The 17,655-nt window shown below is 37.2% G+C and overlaps 1 protein-coding gene across 4 annotated transcripts in view; it reads right to left on the reverse strand.

The window, feature by feature from the left end:
• Window positions 1-17,655, reverse strand: part of LOC139941110 (fibroblast growth factor receptor-like) — an 81,230-nt gene that overhangs the window by 29,041 nt on the left and 34,534 nt on the right. For 2 of the 4 annotated variants that reach the window (XM_071937543.1, XM_071937542.1), the window contains exons 6-13: window positions 16,004-16,182; window positions 15,286-15,411; window positions 12,383-12,478; window positions 8,427-8,568; window positions 2,991-3,169; window positions 2,440-2,584; window positions 1,636-1,758; window positions 1,013-1,165 (exon numbers count right to left, since the gene is read on the reverse strand). In XM_071937543.1, coding sequence (XP_071793644.1) covers window positions 1,013-1,165; window positions 1,636-1,758; window positions 2,440-2,584; window positions 2,991-3,169; window positions 8,427-8,568; window positions 12,383-12,478; window positions 15,286-15,411; window positions 16,004-16,182 — 1,143 coding nt within the window. The remainder of the gene's footprint in view (window positions 1-1,012; window positions 1,166-1,635; window positions 1,759-2,439; window positions 2,585-2,990; window positions 3,170-8,426; window positions 8,569-12,382; window positions 12,479-15,285; window positions 15,412-16,003; window positions 16,183-17,655) is intronic. The other 2 variants (XM_071937544.1, XM_071937545.1) reach the window with 2 other exon arrangements.

A 17,655-nucleotide genomic window follows, 5' to 3' on the forward strand; every position in this document is an offset into this window, starting at 1 on the left:
TCACAATTCTATCAAAGTGGTCCAGCTGGTTATGTTAGCATTGAATAGCATCCCTACTATGATAAGCTGATAGAATAGCGACACCACAAACTTTCATCATTTGTCCTGTACCTAATGTCATGAAGCTTGTAAGCACAAAACCTTGCTGAGCACAGAAAAATCCTGCTAAGCAGAAACAGGTTACCAGCCAACATTCTTAACAGTTAATACTTTTGCCACTGGTGCCCCACTCATTTCTTGCTTAGCCAAGAAGTTTGCTGAGCAGTTTTGTACTCTGGGTCTAAAATCTGCCAGATTGATTTTCAGATTTTCAGATGAACTGTCATCTGGCCGGCAGACCACTGTAAATGGAGAATGCTTAAAGACAGTGGACACTATTGGTAATTGTCAAAGACCAGTCTTCTCACTTGGTGTATCTCAACATATACATAAAATAACAAACTTGTGAAAATTTGGGCTCAATTGGTCGTCGAAGTTTTGAGATAGTAATGACAGAAGAAAAACAACTCAAAGTTGTGTGCTTTCAAAAGCTTGATTTCGAGACCTCAAATTCTAAACCTGAGGTCTCAAAATCAAATTCGTGGAAAATTGCTTCTTTCTCAAAAACTACGTCACTTTAGAGGGAGGCGTTTCTCACATTGGTTTATACTACCAACCTCTCCCCATTACTTGTTACCATGTAAGGTTTGATGCTAATAATTATTTTGAGTAATAACCAATAGTATCCACTGCCTTTAATGGTAATACTGACAACTCGTCTGCACGCTTGGTGAAATGCAGCCCAGTGGTAGATTTCTCAAAAGGTTAAGGCTAGTCTCTAACGAGTTCGGATAAATTACTCGTCTAGGACTAGCCTTTAGGTTTTTGTTAAGTCCTAGGACTAGTCCTAAGATAGGACTTTCTTTGTGAAATCAACTCCTATTGCAGCAGCAACTGAATCCATTGTAATCTGGTTTTAAAAACAACATAACAATGAATGGACCAAGGGATGCAGCAGGCAAGATGAACTTACTCGGTGATAAACCAGTCCCAATGACTTCCTGTGAGGTAAGAGCCGGCCTGTCATCAATACTGACAGCAAATCTATAGTTGACCATCGGTTCTAAGCTGGTCACATTGTAGGATGTTTTATTGAACATGTGCTTTGTGGAACATGTTGATGCATCTGAACAAAGGGAAGAAATGGAAAATGACAGGTTTTAAAGTAAATTTCAACTTTTTTGTTTTCAATATTTAAATGAAAAATGTTGATGTAAAAAAACTCTATTGCAGACGGAGCAACTTAAAATTAAATGAGTTTAGACCAATAGTATTACAGGCCAATTCAAACTTGGTGAAAGCCTTTTGGACTCGTTTGTCCAAAGTGTGAAAAGCGTGAATATACAAAAGAAAGTGGCCTAACAGTTCTCACACTTATGAAAAAGTGATTATAAATTTACCAGCAGACATGGCCCCACAACATTTCAATTTAAAACTAACTTAGCTTTCACAACATAACAACTTTGGCCAATGGTTCCCAGAGTGTTATTACAGGTTTTAAGTTCTTTTTTGAGAAGTGGTGAAACTCAAACAAAACATTTGACTTTATTTTCTAGTATCTTTCGGTGGAAACACGCAATGCAACACTTCTCCTACCTTTCTCTTTGCAATATTTGATTGCATAGTTGTACACCCCTCCTTGAAGTGGAGCATTCCAATTACAGGTCACGGCTGTTGACCTGATGGGTGTGATAGTGAGGTTCCAAGGCCTATTCGTTTCTGTATGAAGGGAAAAAACAGAGGAACACAAAAACCATTCAGTTGGGTATAGTAATAATCAGTTGGGTAAAAAAGAACTCCAGGCAAAGCGGGAAAGAGGGATTCCTTACATGTTAGATTCTTCTTGGATATATGGGGGTGGAATTAGTTTTCTCTTTTTGAATCACACATTATAACCAGATTTGTGAAGAGAACTCTGAACAATTGATCAGTTTTTGAAGAATAGACCTAAGAATACAACATTAATGGTTGAGTAGGGTATTCCAGGGGGAACAAGAACTCAAGGGAAATAGGAAACATATTGTGTTTGCATTTTATTCTTCTTTGGATTAATTGGGGATGTGGAACTACTTTGCTCCTTTCAATCATACATTAAACCAGATTTTTGAAGATAATTCTGAACAATTGATCAGTTTTTGAAGAAAAATCAGAAGATTACAAATTCATGGTTGAGTTGGACATTCCAGGTGGAACAAGAACTCAAGGGAAATAGGAAAGACAAATTTTGTTGGCATTTTATTCTTCTTCTGAGCGAGGTTTTGGAGGGCACATTTTTATAAGACAGTTTTTTTATATTTTTTTTATTTACTTCTGCCTTACTTTTTAACGCTTTTGATGTCAAGAAAACTACTATAACTTCTCCCTCTTCCCTCAACATAACTTCATTCCTCAAAAACTTACTTGGCACAACAACGGTAAGGACAGCCATTTCCTCACTAACCCCAACTTCGTTTCCAGCTAGACAAGTATAAAGTCCAGCTTCTTCCATGGAGACATTGTAGAACTCAATCGATCGCTCGTACACATTTATCTTCTTAGACACAGTCTAAAGAAGACAAAGATCAAATCACATATTAACTCTTCCATCACATAGGAAAAGGTGACCAAGCAAACTCAAAAACATTACATCTTGAGAATTTTGTGTGTGGGTTTAATGTTACTGTGTAACTGTTCATGAGATTTTTCACTGTCACAAATGGGTTTAATTCTGGTTACCAGGGATTGATATCACGTTTTGCTGAGGTGTGTATAACAACTATGCATCCCCCAATACCGTCTTTCACATGAAAAATTTGGCAGCGATATTAAACCCATAAAAATTCAGCTGTGCTTGCGCTTTATATTGAGTAAATTGCATGGGAGATTTAAAGTGACTCTCACAGAATCATTTGAAGTGAAATTCATGAGTTAGTCTTGAACAACGGTTTCTCGAGGTGGCACACAATACTTACAGCGACAACCTGAAGTCTCTCACTGGCTTGAAGATCAGTGTAATTATTGTTTTCTAATTTGACCCACATGACCTGTGGAGTCAAGTCGCTCACCACCCTGCACTCAAACGTGGCGTTAGATCCCACCAAGACCTCCTGATCAGGTATCTCTGATATGATTGGACGAGAGGCCACTCTTTCTATAAAGATAAAGATGAGCAGGAGTAACAATTAATGCATTAGTAACAACCTAATATAATATCTTCATGATTTAAATCATCGCATGTGATGACTGGGATCATAAGCGATGATTTGGGATTATCTTAAGTGATGATTTGTGATTATCATAAGCGATGATTTGAGATCATTGTTACTGACGATTGGGATCATCCTGACTGGTGATCCAAAGGGGGGGGGGTAATACTCCAACAGGTTCTACTTAATGATAAAAGCAAATGTATACACTGCCTCAATATCACAGTTTTGATCTTGAGGAAATCTCAAGTAAAGTAAAACTATGATAGCGCTTTATTAATCCTCGACTGAAGTCTAAAATGTTCGAATTAACAGATAATGTTTATGTATAACACCTGGCAAGAGTCTATAGAGGTGAGGCTGCGCAACGTGCAGTCAACCATGCCACTAATACAATGACCCCCTTCTCTTTCTGGAGTCTGTCCTAAAGCGCCTTCAGGTCACACAGTCTACTTTTGCATGTTGTGGCATAGAGGATAAGAGCACCGGATTCAAGACTCAAGCTCTGGTGTTTCTGATCAGCAGTTCGAGTCCCAGTCGTAACGCCCATGTCCTTAAGCCAGACACTTCCATGATGCTTCGTCCTTCGGAGGGGACGTAAAGCCGTTGGTCCCATGTGTTGTGTACTGTACATAAAAGAACCCAGTGCACTTAAGGAAAAGAGAAGGGGTTCGCCCCGATGTTCCTGGTTTGATTGGCAGCACATTGCGCCACAAAACTGTTGAAGCACCTTGAGCGCCAATGATTCACAAGCTATTTCACCCTAAATGGTTATCATCTGTTAAATAAATTCGCAACATGTAAGAGATTCAACAGAAATTGACATCTTATATTTAATTAAGTCTCCACAAAGTGAAAACAAGTGAAAATGAAAAAAAATATATATCTTGAATTCCTTTCAACATTTTATCTTCATCATGCAGTGATGAACATTCAATGTGGTGGAAAAGCGGGAAAAGTACAAATATTGGTAGTTAACCCGTAAGTGAACTGCAATGCAACTTCCCAATCTAACCTCCTGTCTGTACTTTAATAAATCGTCATGGTTGTACAAATAACAATACTACACAAACCCTAAAATAGGTTCTTTTTTTTACCTAACAGCTTCCATACAATACAAAACACTCCTATTCCCCAAAACTATCATCAAAAGATCACGATTGATGAGCACAAAAAGAAGAAAATAACACAGACAAAAAAAGTTACAGTTTCTCTCACAATGGACTTAACCCCAAACAGTGCAATGTACTTAGTAGTACAGGCATCAGCTGTATTGGCTTTTACATCAACGTTTACAAAGCTAAACATTATTCAAATCACCATCAAAAAACGTCAACAGATTTTATTGATACTTTTTTTTTCTTTCTTCGCCACAACTGAATTGTAAGCGCAGGACAAAAAAAACTTCAACAATGGGCCACACAATTGTGTTCCAGAGTTTGGGTAGAAACCCGGAGGGTGATATATGGGGGCAGCCAGTAAGAGAACGCCGGTACCTAGGTTGTTTCATTGTTGCCCTATGAACTACTAAAGCCCGATAGCTAATGATATCTCACACAGCTTAATATACCCTGGAGTGACTGACGAAACAAAAGGCAAATTGATTACTCTCTCTCTCTCCTAGCGCAGGGACTCCCTTGAATGGCTGCATTTTCAATCAGCCAATCAGAATCCTTGACCTCCCTAGCGGGTTCACCAAATGGACTCCAGAGGACACAGTTTCTCTCCACCTCGGATTCCCTTTCTATATAAGGACTTGTATGCATGAAAGCTTATGCCAAAATAAAAACTTGTTTGTCCTCGTTGGACCAAACTGTCATTTGTGATGCGACCAGAATTTGGTTACATTTTTTTCTTCCCATAATTTTTATCAAAACCGGGAAAAAAAAAACAATCTTGTTATTGTACCAGTTATTAGAGTTGTATTAAATAACAATTCAAAGAGAGTTCATAAAATAGTTAACAGAGAAAGTGTTATGCTTTGTGTTTGGACAAGATTATTAGGGGTTTTTCTTGATCAAGATTTTCATTTAAAATCTTGATTAATTGATCGAAGAGGAAGAAACTATATATATCTTGTTAGTTGAACTAAATATGATAATACTATTCAAAGACATTTCATACAAGGTGAAAGTATTGTATTTTGTGTTTGGAACCCCCCCCCCCTTCTAAGCTGTAAATTGTAAATTGTACATTGCGGCTTTTAGCTCTTTGGATTCTTCTCAAGACCAAAACCAGCTCCAGGCAAAAACAACAAGAGAAAACGAGAAGAGAGCCACTGACTTTCAACCAAAAACAACCGGTCTTTTTCAAGACCACCCCATCTTTCAAAAAGAGATTCCAAACACGTTGCAATTGTGTCCTTGTTAAAATAATTTGCTATCATCTTAGCAGATATATTTAATAATAAATATCATTCCCTATACACAATAAACATGGTTACTCGAAAACATAATAAAAGAAAGTCACTCGCACGAACCCATAGAAAAGCCAATCGCTTTTCTCGCCACTGCTCAACCCTGTCCCAACAGAGACAACATAATCTGTTATCAGATTTGGCTAATCAACGCGAACAATTCATAACGAACCTTTCCAGTGTTGAACTTTCTATAGATCAGAAAATCGCACTAGGTAAAGGTTTGAACTTCGTTCCCACCCCGGCCAAACCCACACGCCGTTCTCTTTTGATAGATATAAACACTTTCAATCGAAGAATGAGAATAAAATACCTTATGCACAATAAGACTTCCCGAACACAACCCTTCAAAACACCATCCACCTGGTCTCCCAAATCAACCTTCAATATCATACTTGAAGATTATTTGGAAGCAACAAATTTCGAACTTGCTCATATTCGTTTGAAACAACAAACAAACAATATGACCAAGAAACACAAATCAGCTCTCCTACAGTTGAAACACAACAACCAAATCGTGATCAAACCATACGACAAAGGCAGAGGAATTTGCATTATGAACACTCCTGACTATCTAGCCGTAGGCTTCCGTCATCTTAGTTCTCAGCATTATCAACAGCTAGAACAAGATATTACACAAGACACGAGTCAACTAGTTCATAATGCCCTTACGAAAATGGCCAACCAAAACATCATCAACCGCAAAACATATGAGTACCTCGACCCCCTCAAACAGAAAGTGGAGTGCCCAACAATGTACTTTCTACCGAAAATACACAAAACTCCACCACCAGGAGAACACTTCATTGGTAGACCCATTATCAGCGGATGCACAAGCCCCACAGCAAAGATTTCTGAATTCGTGGATTATTTTTTCCTTCCGATAGTTACCTTGCAACCTACATATGTCCGTGACACAACAGACATATTGCGTAAACTTGAAGAAACCTCATTTCCACAAGATGTACTCATTACTAGCATTGATGTTGTCTCAATGTACACAAATGTCCGCCAAACAGAGGCAATTAATTGTGTATGCAGTGCGCTCGAACGAACAAACCATCAATATGCCATTAACAAACCACATTCCTCATACATCCGTACTCTTCTGGAACTCATCATTGGGAGAAATTGTTTCCAATTCGGAAATAAATATTTCCTACAGAAAGTCGGTTGTGCCATGGGTTCTACAGCCAGCCCCGAAATATGTGACATAACCCTCCATGATCTCGAAAATCGAATCCTCCAACAAGCTGACAATATACTCACTTGGTGGCGCTATAGAGATGACATTCTCATAATCTATGGCGGTAACATTGAAGATTTCAAAAACCTGGTAAATACCATGAATCAAATGCACCCCACCCTCAAATTCACTTTTGAGGCCTCAAACTGTTCAGTGAACTATCTTGACTTAACTATATTCAAAGGTAACAGATTCCGTGAAACAGGTATACTAGACACCAAGGTCTATACCAAACCCACAGAAACATATCAATACCTTCATAAATCCTCATCCCACCCACCACATGTTTTTAACGCATTCATATACGGGGAAACCCTCCGCTTTGCAAGAAACACCAACAACATTGAGGATTTTCAAGAGAAAGTCAAGACTTTCACAAACAAACTAACAGCAAGAGGTTACACACATGATGAAATAAACACACAGATACAAAAAGTATCACATCATGAACGTGCTAACATGATTCACAAACCACTGGAAGTACACCAGCAAAACAATAAATCACCTCTCGTCTTCACGACCACATACAACCCGGCATTTTTCCACAAGGATATATCACGGGCAATCATTAAACATTGGCCTCTAATTCAAAGCGATGAAACACTCACGGAAATTTTTCCGAACACACCCTTCATTGCTTTCAAAAAAGACAAAAACATACGGGAAAAGATCATCAGAGCCAAACTGCCACCGGACACAACTGAGTCTGGAAGCAACAGTGACGATCCCTCCCCCGAATTACACGAAACACTTGAGGATTTGATTGCTCTACTTTGAATACTATCCAACAGACGGTACATGCCTTGGTTATCTATTCAAAAATACAAAAATACCCACGGCTATGTCATAAACCCCACCATAATGGTTGCTCCCTACATCTTTCTCAAGATGTAAACAAGAGATTACCCGATTCATTGAATCAAACTTACATGCAACTGACGAGGAAGCTTACATGACTTCCGAAAACTAGTTATTGCTACCCAAGGATCTGCAAAAATATCCTAAATCTCGAAAACATTTTCGTTCACATACAGACCAAATTGGTCTTAAAGGGTCACATCTCTTGGTTAAACTATTTCCCATAAACACCATGTTTATTATAACAACGGTGGAAATAGTACAGCACAGTTACAATAATTGAAATCGTATTAATACAATACATATTTCAATTCACCACAAGTCAACAGACACAACGTCACTGGATGGGAGAGCACCAACATTTATTATCCCATTCCATCCCTGGCACCCCCGTACAAAGACATTGACAAAATAGAAAAAATGCAAACCTAGGGCTATATAGAGCGTTGGAACGCAAGTCCTGCACGATTTGAATCTCCTATATAACTCCTCTATCAACAATTTTAGATTTCTGTGTAACAAAGTTTAAATATTTAAATGAGCGAGGTGTTGGAGGGCAAATTTTTTATGACATTATTTTTTTATTTTTTTTTATTTACTTTCTGCCTTTCTTTTAAATGCTTTTAACTTCTTTTAACTTCTCCCTCTTCCCTCAATATAAATTTATTCCTCAAAAACTTACTTGGCACAACGGTAAGGACAGCCATTTCCTCGCTAATCCCAAGTCCATTTCCAGCTAGACAGTAGTAAAGTCCAGCTTCTTCCATGGAGACATTGTAGAACTCAATCGATCGCTCTTGCACATTTATCTTCTTAGACACGGTCTAAAGAGGACGAAGATCAAATCACATTATTAACTCTTCCATCACATAAAAAAAGGGGGACCAAGCGAACTCAAAAACATAACATGTTGTGAATTTTGTGTGCGGGTTTAATGTCACTGTTTAACTGTTCATGAGATTTTTCACTGTCCCAAGTGGGTTTAATTCTGGTTACCAGGGATTGGTCCAAACTTTGAAGTTTTGAAAGCCTCAATGTGAAACACATCACGTTTTGCTGAGGTGTGTATAACAACTAAGCATCCCCCAGTCCCATCTTTCACATGAAAAATGTGGCAGCGATATTAAACCCATAAAAATTCAGCTGTGCTTGTGCTTTATATTGAGTAAATTGCATGGGAGATTTAAAGTGAATTTCACAGAATCATTTGATGAAATTCGAGAGTTCTTGATTCAAAAAGTTGACAGCAAAATTGAGAATTGCAATATGCGTGGAGGTGCTGTGCATGACCAAGAAATGGCTTTATGAATGATACTTTCTTTTCCATGAAATTCACTTCTACCCAGTCACTCGAAATCGATGTGTTGCTTTTTGGTATTTCAAAAGTTATTACAGGAAGATTCGAGAAACTATACCATGGGTTTAGTAAAGCTTGGTTCATACTCCACGTAAGAATAAAATGCACTGCTTTCCAAGTGTGATACAAGATATTCCTCTTGTGTTTTTGCAATTTACGTGTAGTATGACGCAGGCTTAACCCATCAAATAAATCCCATATATTAACCCACGCCTCAACCTATGTTACGAAAATCAGTACCAAGAAGATGTTCAGCTTATCAATGAACACTCCAAATACAATGAAGAGTCCATGTTTTTTTTAAAATCAATCACAAAAGAAGATACAGGAAAAAGTCACCACCAAAGATTAAAAACAATGGCAGAACAGAAAAAATGAAAAAGGCAGAACAAGTCAAGCATGTATAGAAATTCAAAAAAGCAGGAGCCATAAAGATGCAAATACATCCACTATTACAGACTGCTTAGAGAGAGGAGTTGTAAGGACTAAACATAGCTTTTTCCAATCTTATGTGAGTGTTTCATGTCCCTCCTACACTCATTTGCGCAAACAATGCTACCAGCAAAAGCTGGTTTCATAGTGAATATATTTATCAAATCAGTACAAAGACTACGTTTAAAGTACATAGTTGGAAAACAAGTTGAAAAAATGCCTTGAGCCCTTTTCAGCTTGTCGACAATTTTGATACCACGTGTTCAGAAAAGGGCTTCAAGATGGCAGGTGAAGTCCCGTTCATACTCCCTGCGAATGCAACACAAATTTTGACATCACAAGTTCGCATGGAATAATTTGCAGCAGCTGAGCTGTGTTCAACTCCTGCAAAACATTCGCTGAGATATCAGCCACGTGACGTCAAAATTTGCTCCGCGTTTGCATTTGCAGTGGCTCAGGCCAGAAACAACAATTAAAAAGAAGTTCGCTGAATGCATGTGATCTTAGAAGTGAAACCAAATGGAAGCAAAGTGAATAAGCAAAGTGAACCATGGCATGGCATCAAGAAATAAAATGAGCTGTGGAAAATATAAACTTGCATTAAACAATAATATTGAAAGACAAACCAAGAGAAAAAGGAGTAGACAAAATGCTGACATTGACAGAAAAAAAAACCAATTGGATAGAAAAGTCACAACACATGAAACATGATACAATTAAAAAAAGAACACCATATCTGAGGATAAATATTTGAAAATGAGAAAGATTGTGAGAAGAAAAACCTTAAATAAAAAGGAGTCGCGGCTGAAAAAATTAAACCTTTATCATGCTTGCACCATTTTGCTTTTGCCCATAAATGTGAACATTCTTAATTAATAAAATGACTCGCTTCAAAGTTTGTCTCTATGGTGTTCCCGATAGCAAATCAGCATTGCTGAAAAAGCATAAAGCGCCCTCTTTGTACATTTGGTACCTGAAATGAAGTCCGCATTTTGGTTGTTGTCAAAAGTAATTTTAAATCCATTGACTCCAAGTTAATTTGGAAGTCCACAAAAAGCTACTTATCTGTTAAACCTACATTTCCTTACTTCCTTAGCCACAGGATAGTGTAGGTTTAACAAGCAAGGGAGTCTCTGAAGTGTACTCGACAACGAGCAATTTAATGGCAGTAGCAGCAGCAACATGTAAAAGGTTTAATAGAAGGAAGAGAAAGTGTCACCTTCCACAAAATGATTACTGTCATTAATGTAGAACTTCAATCTCTTTGACGCTCACAGCGACAGCAAACCTTTTTAAGTGTTTTGTTGACATTTTGTGACAGTTTCAACAAATTAGTTTCAAGCGACACTTTCCAAGAAGAAAAGGAAACCGAGGTTTCAATACCTCACCCAGGAAGAAAAAATGTGCTTTAATCAGGAACGAAATGCAAACCAGTGAAAATAATTGATTAATATATAAAAAGAACAGGTTTGAGAAAACAATGCTGCTGAAAATGTGTGTCCCGTGTTGTGGCAGTGAGAAGCCGAGTGCTGCTGAAAAGAACGGCTGAGTAAAGGGAACAATTACAAGAATAGTGCACTGTCATATTAGAGTTACCATCTTGATTTTAAAAACACCATTCCATGGATATTGGGCTTATACCAACCACCAAATATAACACTGCATTAATTTAGGGGAACTTTGTTTTTACATGGGGTTAGTTATTCAGCTTACCGATAAAAAGCAGTTAGGTAAAAAAAAAAACTTAAAAAAAACTTGTTAGGTTGGAAACGTTTCATTACAGTTTTGAAACTTTTAAGTTTAGGGTTAAAATGTTTAAAAACACTTTTACAGAGTTTGTTTCATCTGTTATGTTACTTTAAAAAGGTTTACAATAATTTTTGAATTACTTTTGGGGTTAGTGGTTAGGTTGGGGTTGTTACTCTTAATAGGGCAGTTAAGGCTAATGTATGTTGGTAACCTTGGTTTCTTACACTGGTTTAACGCCTGTTTTGTTATGGTTTTCTTTAAAAAAAAAAAAGTGAAAATTAACAACCAATAATTGTGCACGAACAATTATCAGATAAATTTGTACCACCTTTAGTCAAAAAGGCTAACTCAAGACAGTCAGAGCATAAGTTGGCACAGGATTAGTCGAGTAAGGATTAGCGGAAGTGGATTGGGATAGATAAGGATTAGCAGGAGATGATTAGTACAATGCATGCAGGAAAATGAGGGGTTGGGAGATGTTAGTGTAGTAAAGTCCGCCTACAAGTAACTTGTGTTGTGTATGCAAACTTTTACCATATTCTCCACTCCTCTAAGAATTTATTGCAACTAAGGTGCTGACCAGTTACTTCATCTGTGGCCAAATTTTGGATTTGTCATAATTTTATGAAGAAAATAAAACACAATTATTATCGATTCTTTTGATAACTTTTTGTTTTAAGTATTCTACCAGATTAAAAACGACATTAAACATAACAAGTCAGCGTGACTTTTTAAGCCGATTTTCTGCTTTCTTTCTTTTTTCTTTGTTCTAAAAATAGAAAAAACAACAAATTTGCATTGCGTCAGGGATAAAGAAAATTAATTTGGGTTTTAACCTTACACAAACGTGTTAACACTGTATTCTCAGTAGTTTCCGGAGTTTTGGAAAAGCTTGTACATTGTAAAGGAAGGTAAAAGCTATTTGCATACACAACTATCAAACGCCCCAACACCAGCAAATTTCAGCACCATCACCATCAAAAATAACTCTGCCGGCAAACCAGAGCTTGACCCCTTACAGTCCGACCTGGTGAGTCCAGGTCAAAGGTTAATGACTGAGGATCAGCGAGGCTCAGGTTGTCATGGCGACATAATAATACCTCTTTGGAATAACACTTCCATTCCAGGGTGAAATTGGAGAGATGGTTTTTCATAATATCTTTGCATTGATGCCTCAAATCCTTTGACCATTCATCCTATAGCGATGCCAAGCATGCAATGAAAATCAACAATAATCGGTTAGTCAGTTTTACATGCACATAAATATTAATTGATTAACGAACAAAGGAAGAGCTTGTAGGAGACTTTGCAAAATTAGTCTTCTAAATCAGACCAGTTCTTTTTTCATATTGGGGGTAGTTCCCAAAATTGTACATATTAAGAACAGTGGATAGTTTGTAGGTTGTCTAACTAGAAAATGTATCTAGGTACAGAAATTTTACTTTATTCTGTACTCACAAGGTTTTCTTTGCTCTATTTGCGAGCACTGATACAAACATACTTGCAAAAAATACACACTCATGCAGGGTTGGATCTAGTGAGATTTGCTCACTGTGTCGACGTCTTATTCCATTCAGGCTGCTTGTTTGTTGGGTTAATAATTAAAAGGGGATAAAATATCATTTAAGCAATGTATTGCAGTTTGCCCTTCAAGAGCTTGGGTACACTTTGTAGATCATGTTTTTGGCCAAGACATGAATCCATTCTTGCTGTAAATCAAGATGTGTGTAACATAATTTACAATAGAGGTTTCAGCCTCATTAGTCGTCAAGTGTTTGAGATAATTAGTTGAAAATCACAGGGCAATGTTTCAGAAGAGTCAAGTAAATCTGTTGTACTTGCTAAAATAATTGTTGTGACATTGTTTTACTCATTTCTCAATGCACACCAGCAAGTAAAACTTCAAGTTTGTGTTCTGTGTTTCATACAAAAAGTACACAAACCCTTTAACACTCAAATTTACATTTGTGTTCACCTTTTGTAAAAAAAGTCAGCGATTTAGGAAATCTTCTAAGGACAACATCAAGGAACATGCAAAACAAGCCAACCCTGGGAAACTGCAAGTTCATTGCAGCATACTTGTTTTTAGGGGAAAAGTTGTCAAAATTGTAACAAATAATTCATTAAAGATTTTGTACACTAACATTGTCCACTCTCAACTCAAACTAAGTTTTGTCCTCAATGAAATGTTTGGGCTGGTCGAGGAATCTCATAAAGTACATCAATTAACATGCAATATAACAAGAAACAACAGGAAAATAATACTTTACAACAAAAAGACCCAAAGAATAGAAATAAGATGTAAATCATTCTTAAGCATAGAGCTATATATATATTGACTAAAGCGCTAACACCCCGTGATACACGCACTAAGATTTTGAAGCTGTGTGGGCACATCCATGTTTATGTACAAACCAATACAAAAGCTTGAAATTTGTACAGCAATTGTACTGCTATTTGCATGAAAGTGCGTTTGTTCTGTTTTATGTGCCATCGAAGCAAACAATGCAGCAAATGTGAACGCCCAATCTGCTGATCAGCGTACAAACTGCGAGCGTCATGTGCATCATGTTTAATAGGCACGTATACTTTTTTTAATACGGCAATAAAGTCGAATATGGTTTTCGTAGCGCGGACGTACGCAAGCGGACAGTCGGGTTTGTAAGCGCACACGCCGAATGTAAAACAAATCGCGGCAATGTGTGTTCTCTTAAAATTCCAAATTCACGCAACACATCAAACATGTCTGCGCCCAGGGTGGCTTCAAAACGCAGAGCAAGTTAGCTAGCGCTCTATAGTCAATATATATAGCTCTATGTTCTTAAGCCACAGTTGTCCCCGGAATCCCCACTTCTGAGTAGTCAACTAAGTCCAATTTCATAAAGACTGTAAGCACAAAGACTTGCTAAGTGCCGACAACTTAACAGCAACAGGTGACCAGCCAAAATTACATTAATTTAACATCATTGTGGGAGGTTCCCTAATAAATGTTTGCTTAGCCAAGAAATTAGTCAAGCCCGTATTTCTGCTTAACAGCTTGATGAAATCAAGTCCTGATGCAAAGGGGGGGGGAGAGAAATGGTATACACACATTCCAATATCCCACTCAGAAATACTGCTACATTGGGAGACTGCAAAATGTACGCAAAAACAGTGTACTTTATGGTTGAAAAGCAAGACCTTAGGTTTTATTAATGTTCTACCTGTCAAACCTTTAGATAAAATCAAAACACTCGAGTGAGTTGTAGAAACCTTGAGAAAATTTTGTTCCTCTTCATTTCGTTGATTTGCAAGTTTGCTTGCAAGTTTGCTTGTCGGTTTTAAGACCAATGTCCAGTCTGTTTTAAGTTGACATTGTTACATATGGCACATCCTAATTCACTGATACAATTTTCCGTAGTCCAGTTGTGCTTGTGAGATACAAAACAGTTTGCACTAAAATCACATTAAAACAAACCCCATTACATCCACCACAATTTCTCTCTCTCACTTGAGACAGGTTGCCCAGATTTAATTTTCAAGCTATTACAAAAAAAATGTTTGAAGACATTTTTACTGCTATGTGATTTTTTGGTTGATGAAGTCACCATACCCTCCCTTACTGGAAAATACCAAGAGAGAAATTAAAAAAGAGAAAACGTAAGACATGTGTGTTTTGAAAGGAGAACTGAAATTGATGAAAGCAACCCAAATTGGAGTATATTAATTCTCTCATTAAATTATGTATCTTTAGCAAGAACAAGTTAATATCTGCCACGATAAATAAAACAAGAGAACATTCAGGGGAAAAACAAATGCAGAAAAAATCTTAGAACACTGTGTGAAGAATTTGTTGATTCTCTAGCTAGGAGCGAAAGCATGCTAGAAAAAGCCAATGTTATTGTGCAGTAAACAAGGCTGTCACAATTTGATACTACTCTCTTTCCCTGACCACATAGTAAAGTTTATCAGCATGCCACCGACAGTGAAATAATTACAACTTTAAAATGTTTTCCCAAATTACCTCCTTCAGCATCCTAGCACATAGGTCGTAAACACCTGGCGCAAAGATCTCTGAAGCATCCTCAAGATATTTGCATTCTGAGCAACTTACATACAAAATCTGTGTTATCAATTCTCTATCTGCTTCCTAAGAATCAAGTAAAACATGTTTAAAGGCACAGGACATGTTTATACATATTTTGTTTTAAATATCCATTTTCTTAGGGGGCTGGTTTAACTCTCAACCGACTTTCAGTTAGGTAACTTTTCATGTTAAGTTCATCTTTCCCCAAGTAAACTTTTTAAAAAGTTAAAAAGTGTTGATATTGTGTCTCCCACACCTGTTGGGAAAACAATTAATCTAAATGGCACCATACAGCATGATTACAAGAAATAAATTCCTTCATAAACTTATTGCATCTGTATCTAGCGATCATCTGAAGAGGGAAAATGGTTAGCAGTGAAATCCCTGAACAGATAAAACATAGACTGATTTCATTTCACACAAAGTGGATTATTTGTTCTTTGAACAACGATAGTCTCACTGCTAAAAATGGTTTTCTTGAAACAAGAAAAAAATCTTATTTTGAGAAAATCTTCTTGTGTCACTCCCTAGAAAATATTTTCTAGGGAGTGACACAAGAATAATTTTCTAAAAATAAGATGTTTTTCTTGTTTCAAGAATACCATTTTTAGCAGTGCTTGAACAATGATTTCTCGAGGTGGCACACAATACTTACAGCGACAATCTGAAGTCTCTCACTGGCTTGAAGATCAGTGTAATTATTGTTTTCTAATTTGACCCACATGACGTGTGGAGTCAAGTCGCTCACCACCCTGCACTCAAACGTGGCGTTAGATCCCACCAAGACCTCCTGATCAGGTATCTCTGATATGATTGGACGAGAGGCCAGTCTTTCTATAAAGATAAAGATCAGCAGGACATTGCATTAGCAACAACCAAATATAATATCTTCATGATTTGAATCATCGCAAGTGATGACTGGAATCATCGTTAAAGATGACTGGGATCATAAGCGATGATTTTGGATGATCTTAAATGCTGATTTGTGATTATCGTAGGCGTTGATCTGAGATCATCAAGACTGACGATTGGGATCATCCTGACTGGTGATCCAAGGGGGGGGGGAGGGGTAATACTCCAACAGGTCCTATTTAAAGGATTTGGGTACCTTTTAAAAATTTCCATAGATTTACATTAAACTTACAGGGTTTGAAGTTTGAAGATAATGATAGTGGAAAGCTTCCCTTCAAATATTACTTACTGAGGTGCTGTAGTTTTTGAGAAATGAGTAAAACAATATTTACGTTTGTAAATGATTAAAATAATTTTTGTCTCATGAGACGAAAATTATTTTCATGACATTGTTTTACTCATTTCCCAAAAACTACAGCACCTCAGCACGTAATATTTTCAGGGAAGCTTTCTACTATCATTATCTTCAAACTGTGTAAGTTTAGTGTAAATCTGTGGACATTGTGTTTTTTGTCCTACAAAAGTTAAATAGACCCTTTAATGATAAAAGCAAATGTATACACTTCCTCAATATCACAGTTTTGATCTTGTAGCGCGCTTTATTAATCCTTGACTGAAGTCTAAAATGTTGGTATTACAAGATAAATTTATGTATAACACATGGCAAGAGTCTATAGAGGTGAGGCTGCGCAATGTGCAGTCAACCATGCCACTAATACAATGACCCCCTTCTCTTTCTGGAGTCTGTACTAAAGCGCCTTCAGGTCACACAGTCTACTGTGGCATGTCATGCCCTAGCGGTTAAGAGCACCGGACTCAAGCTCTGGTGTTTCTGATCAGCAGTTCGAGTCCCAGTCATTTCAATACATTTATTTCAATGTTGCCATAAAGTTACATTTGTGTACATCATTAAAGTTAATATACATGGTAATGAATAAATAATGGCAAACCACAGATGAAGTAAAGACAATAATAATTTACACCGAAGTTGAGTAGATAATGACAAACAGGACGACATCTAGGCATAGGGTGAAGCAAGGCTTTTGTTCCCGTACCTACGGACAGACAAAAAACGAACAAAACAAACAAATACACCAACAGACTACCACAACACTGACTTACATACAAAACATGTACATGTATGGGTACAAAGACAAACATCATCCGGAAAATATATCATAACTTTAACTAAGAATTAAGGACTGCTTTTAATTTTTTTGCAAATTTTGACAAAGTAAGTGCAGATTTAAGTGAATCACTGGGACTATTCCAATATGTAGTACCACGTTGGACAAGACTATTTCTAAATAAAGATGTTCTGTTGAAATGGACATAAAGATTTTTCTTACGAGTACTTTGAGTATCATACGAATGAATATTTGAAGTTAAGGTAAA

This window comes from Asterias amurensis, chromosome 8 (assembly GCF_032118995.1).
Source record: "Asterias amurensis chromosome 8, ASM3211899v1".
NCBI classification, from domain to species: Eukaryota; Metazoa; Echinodermata; class Asteroidea; order Forcipulatida; family Asteriidae; genus Asterias; species Asterias amurensis.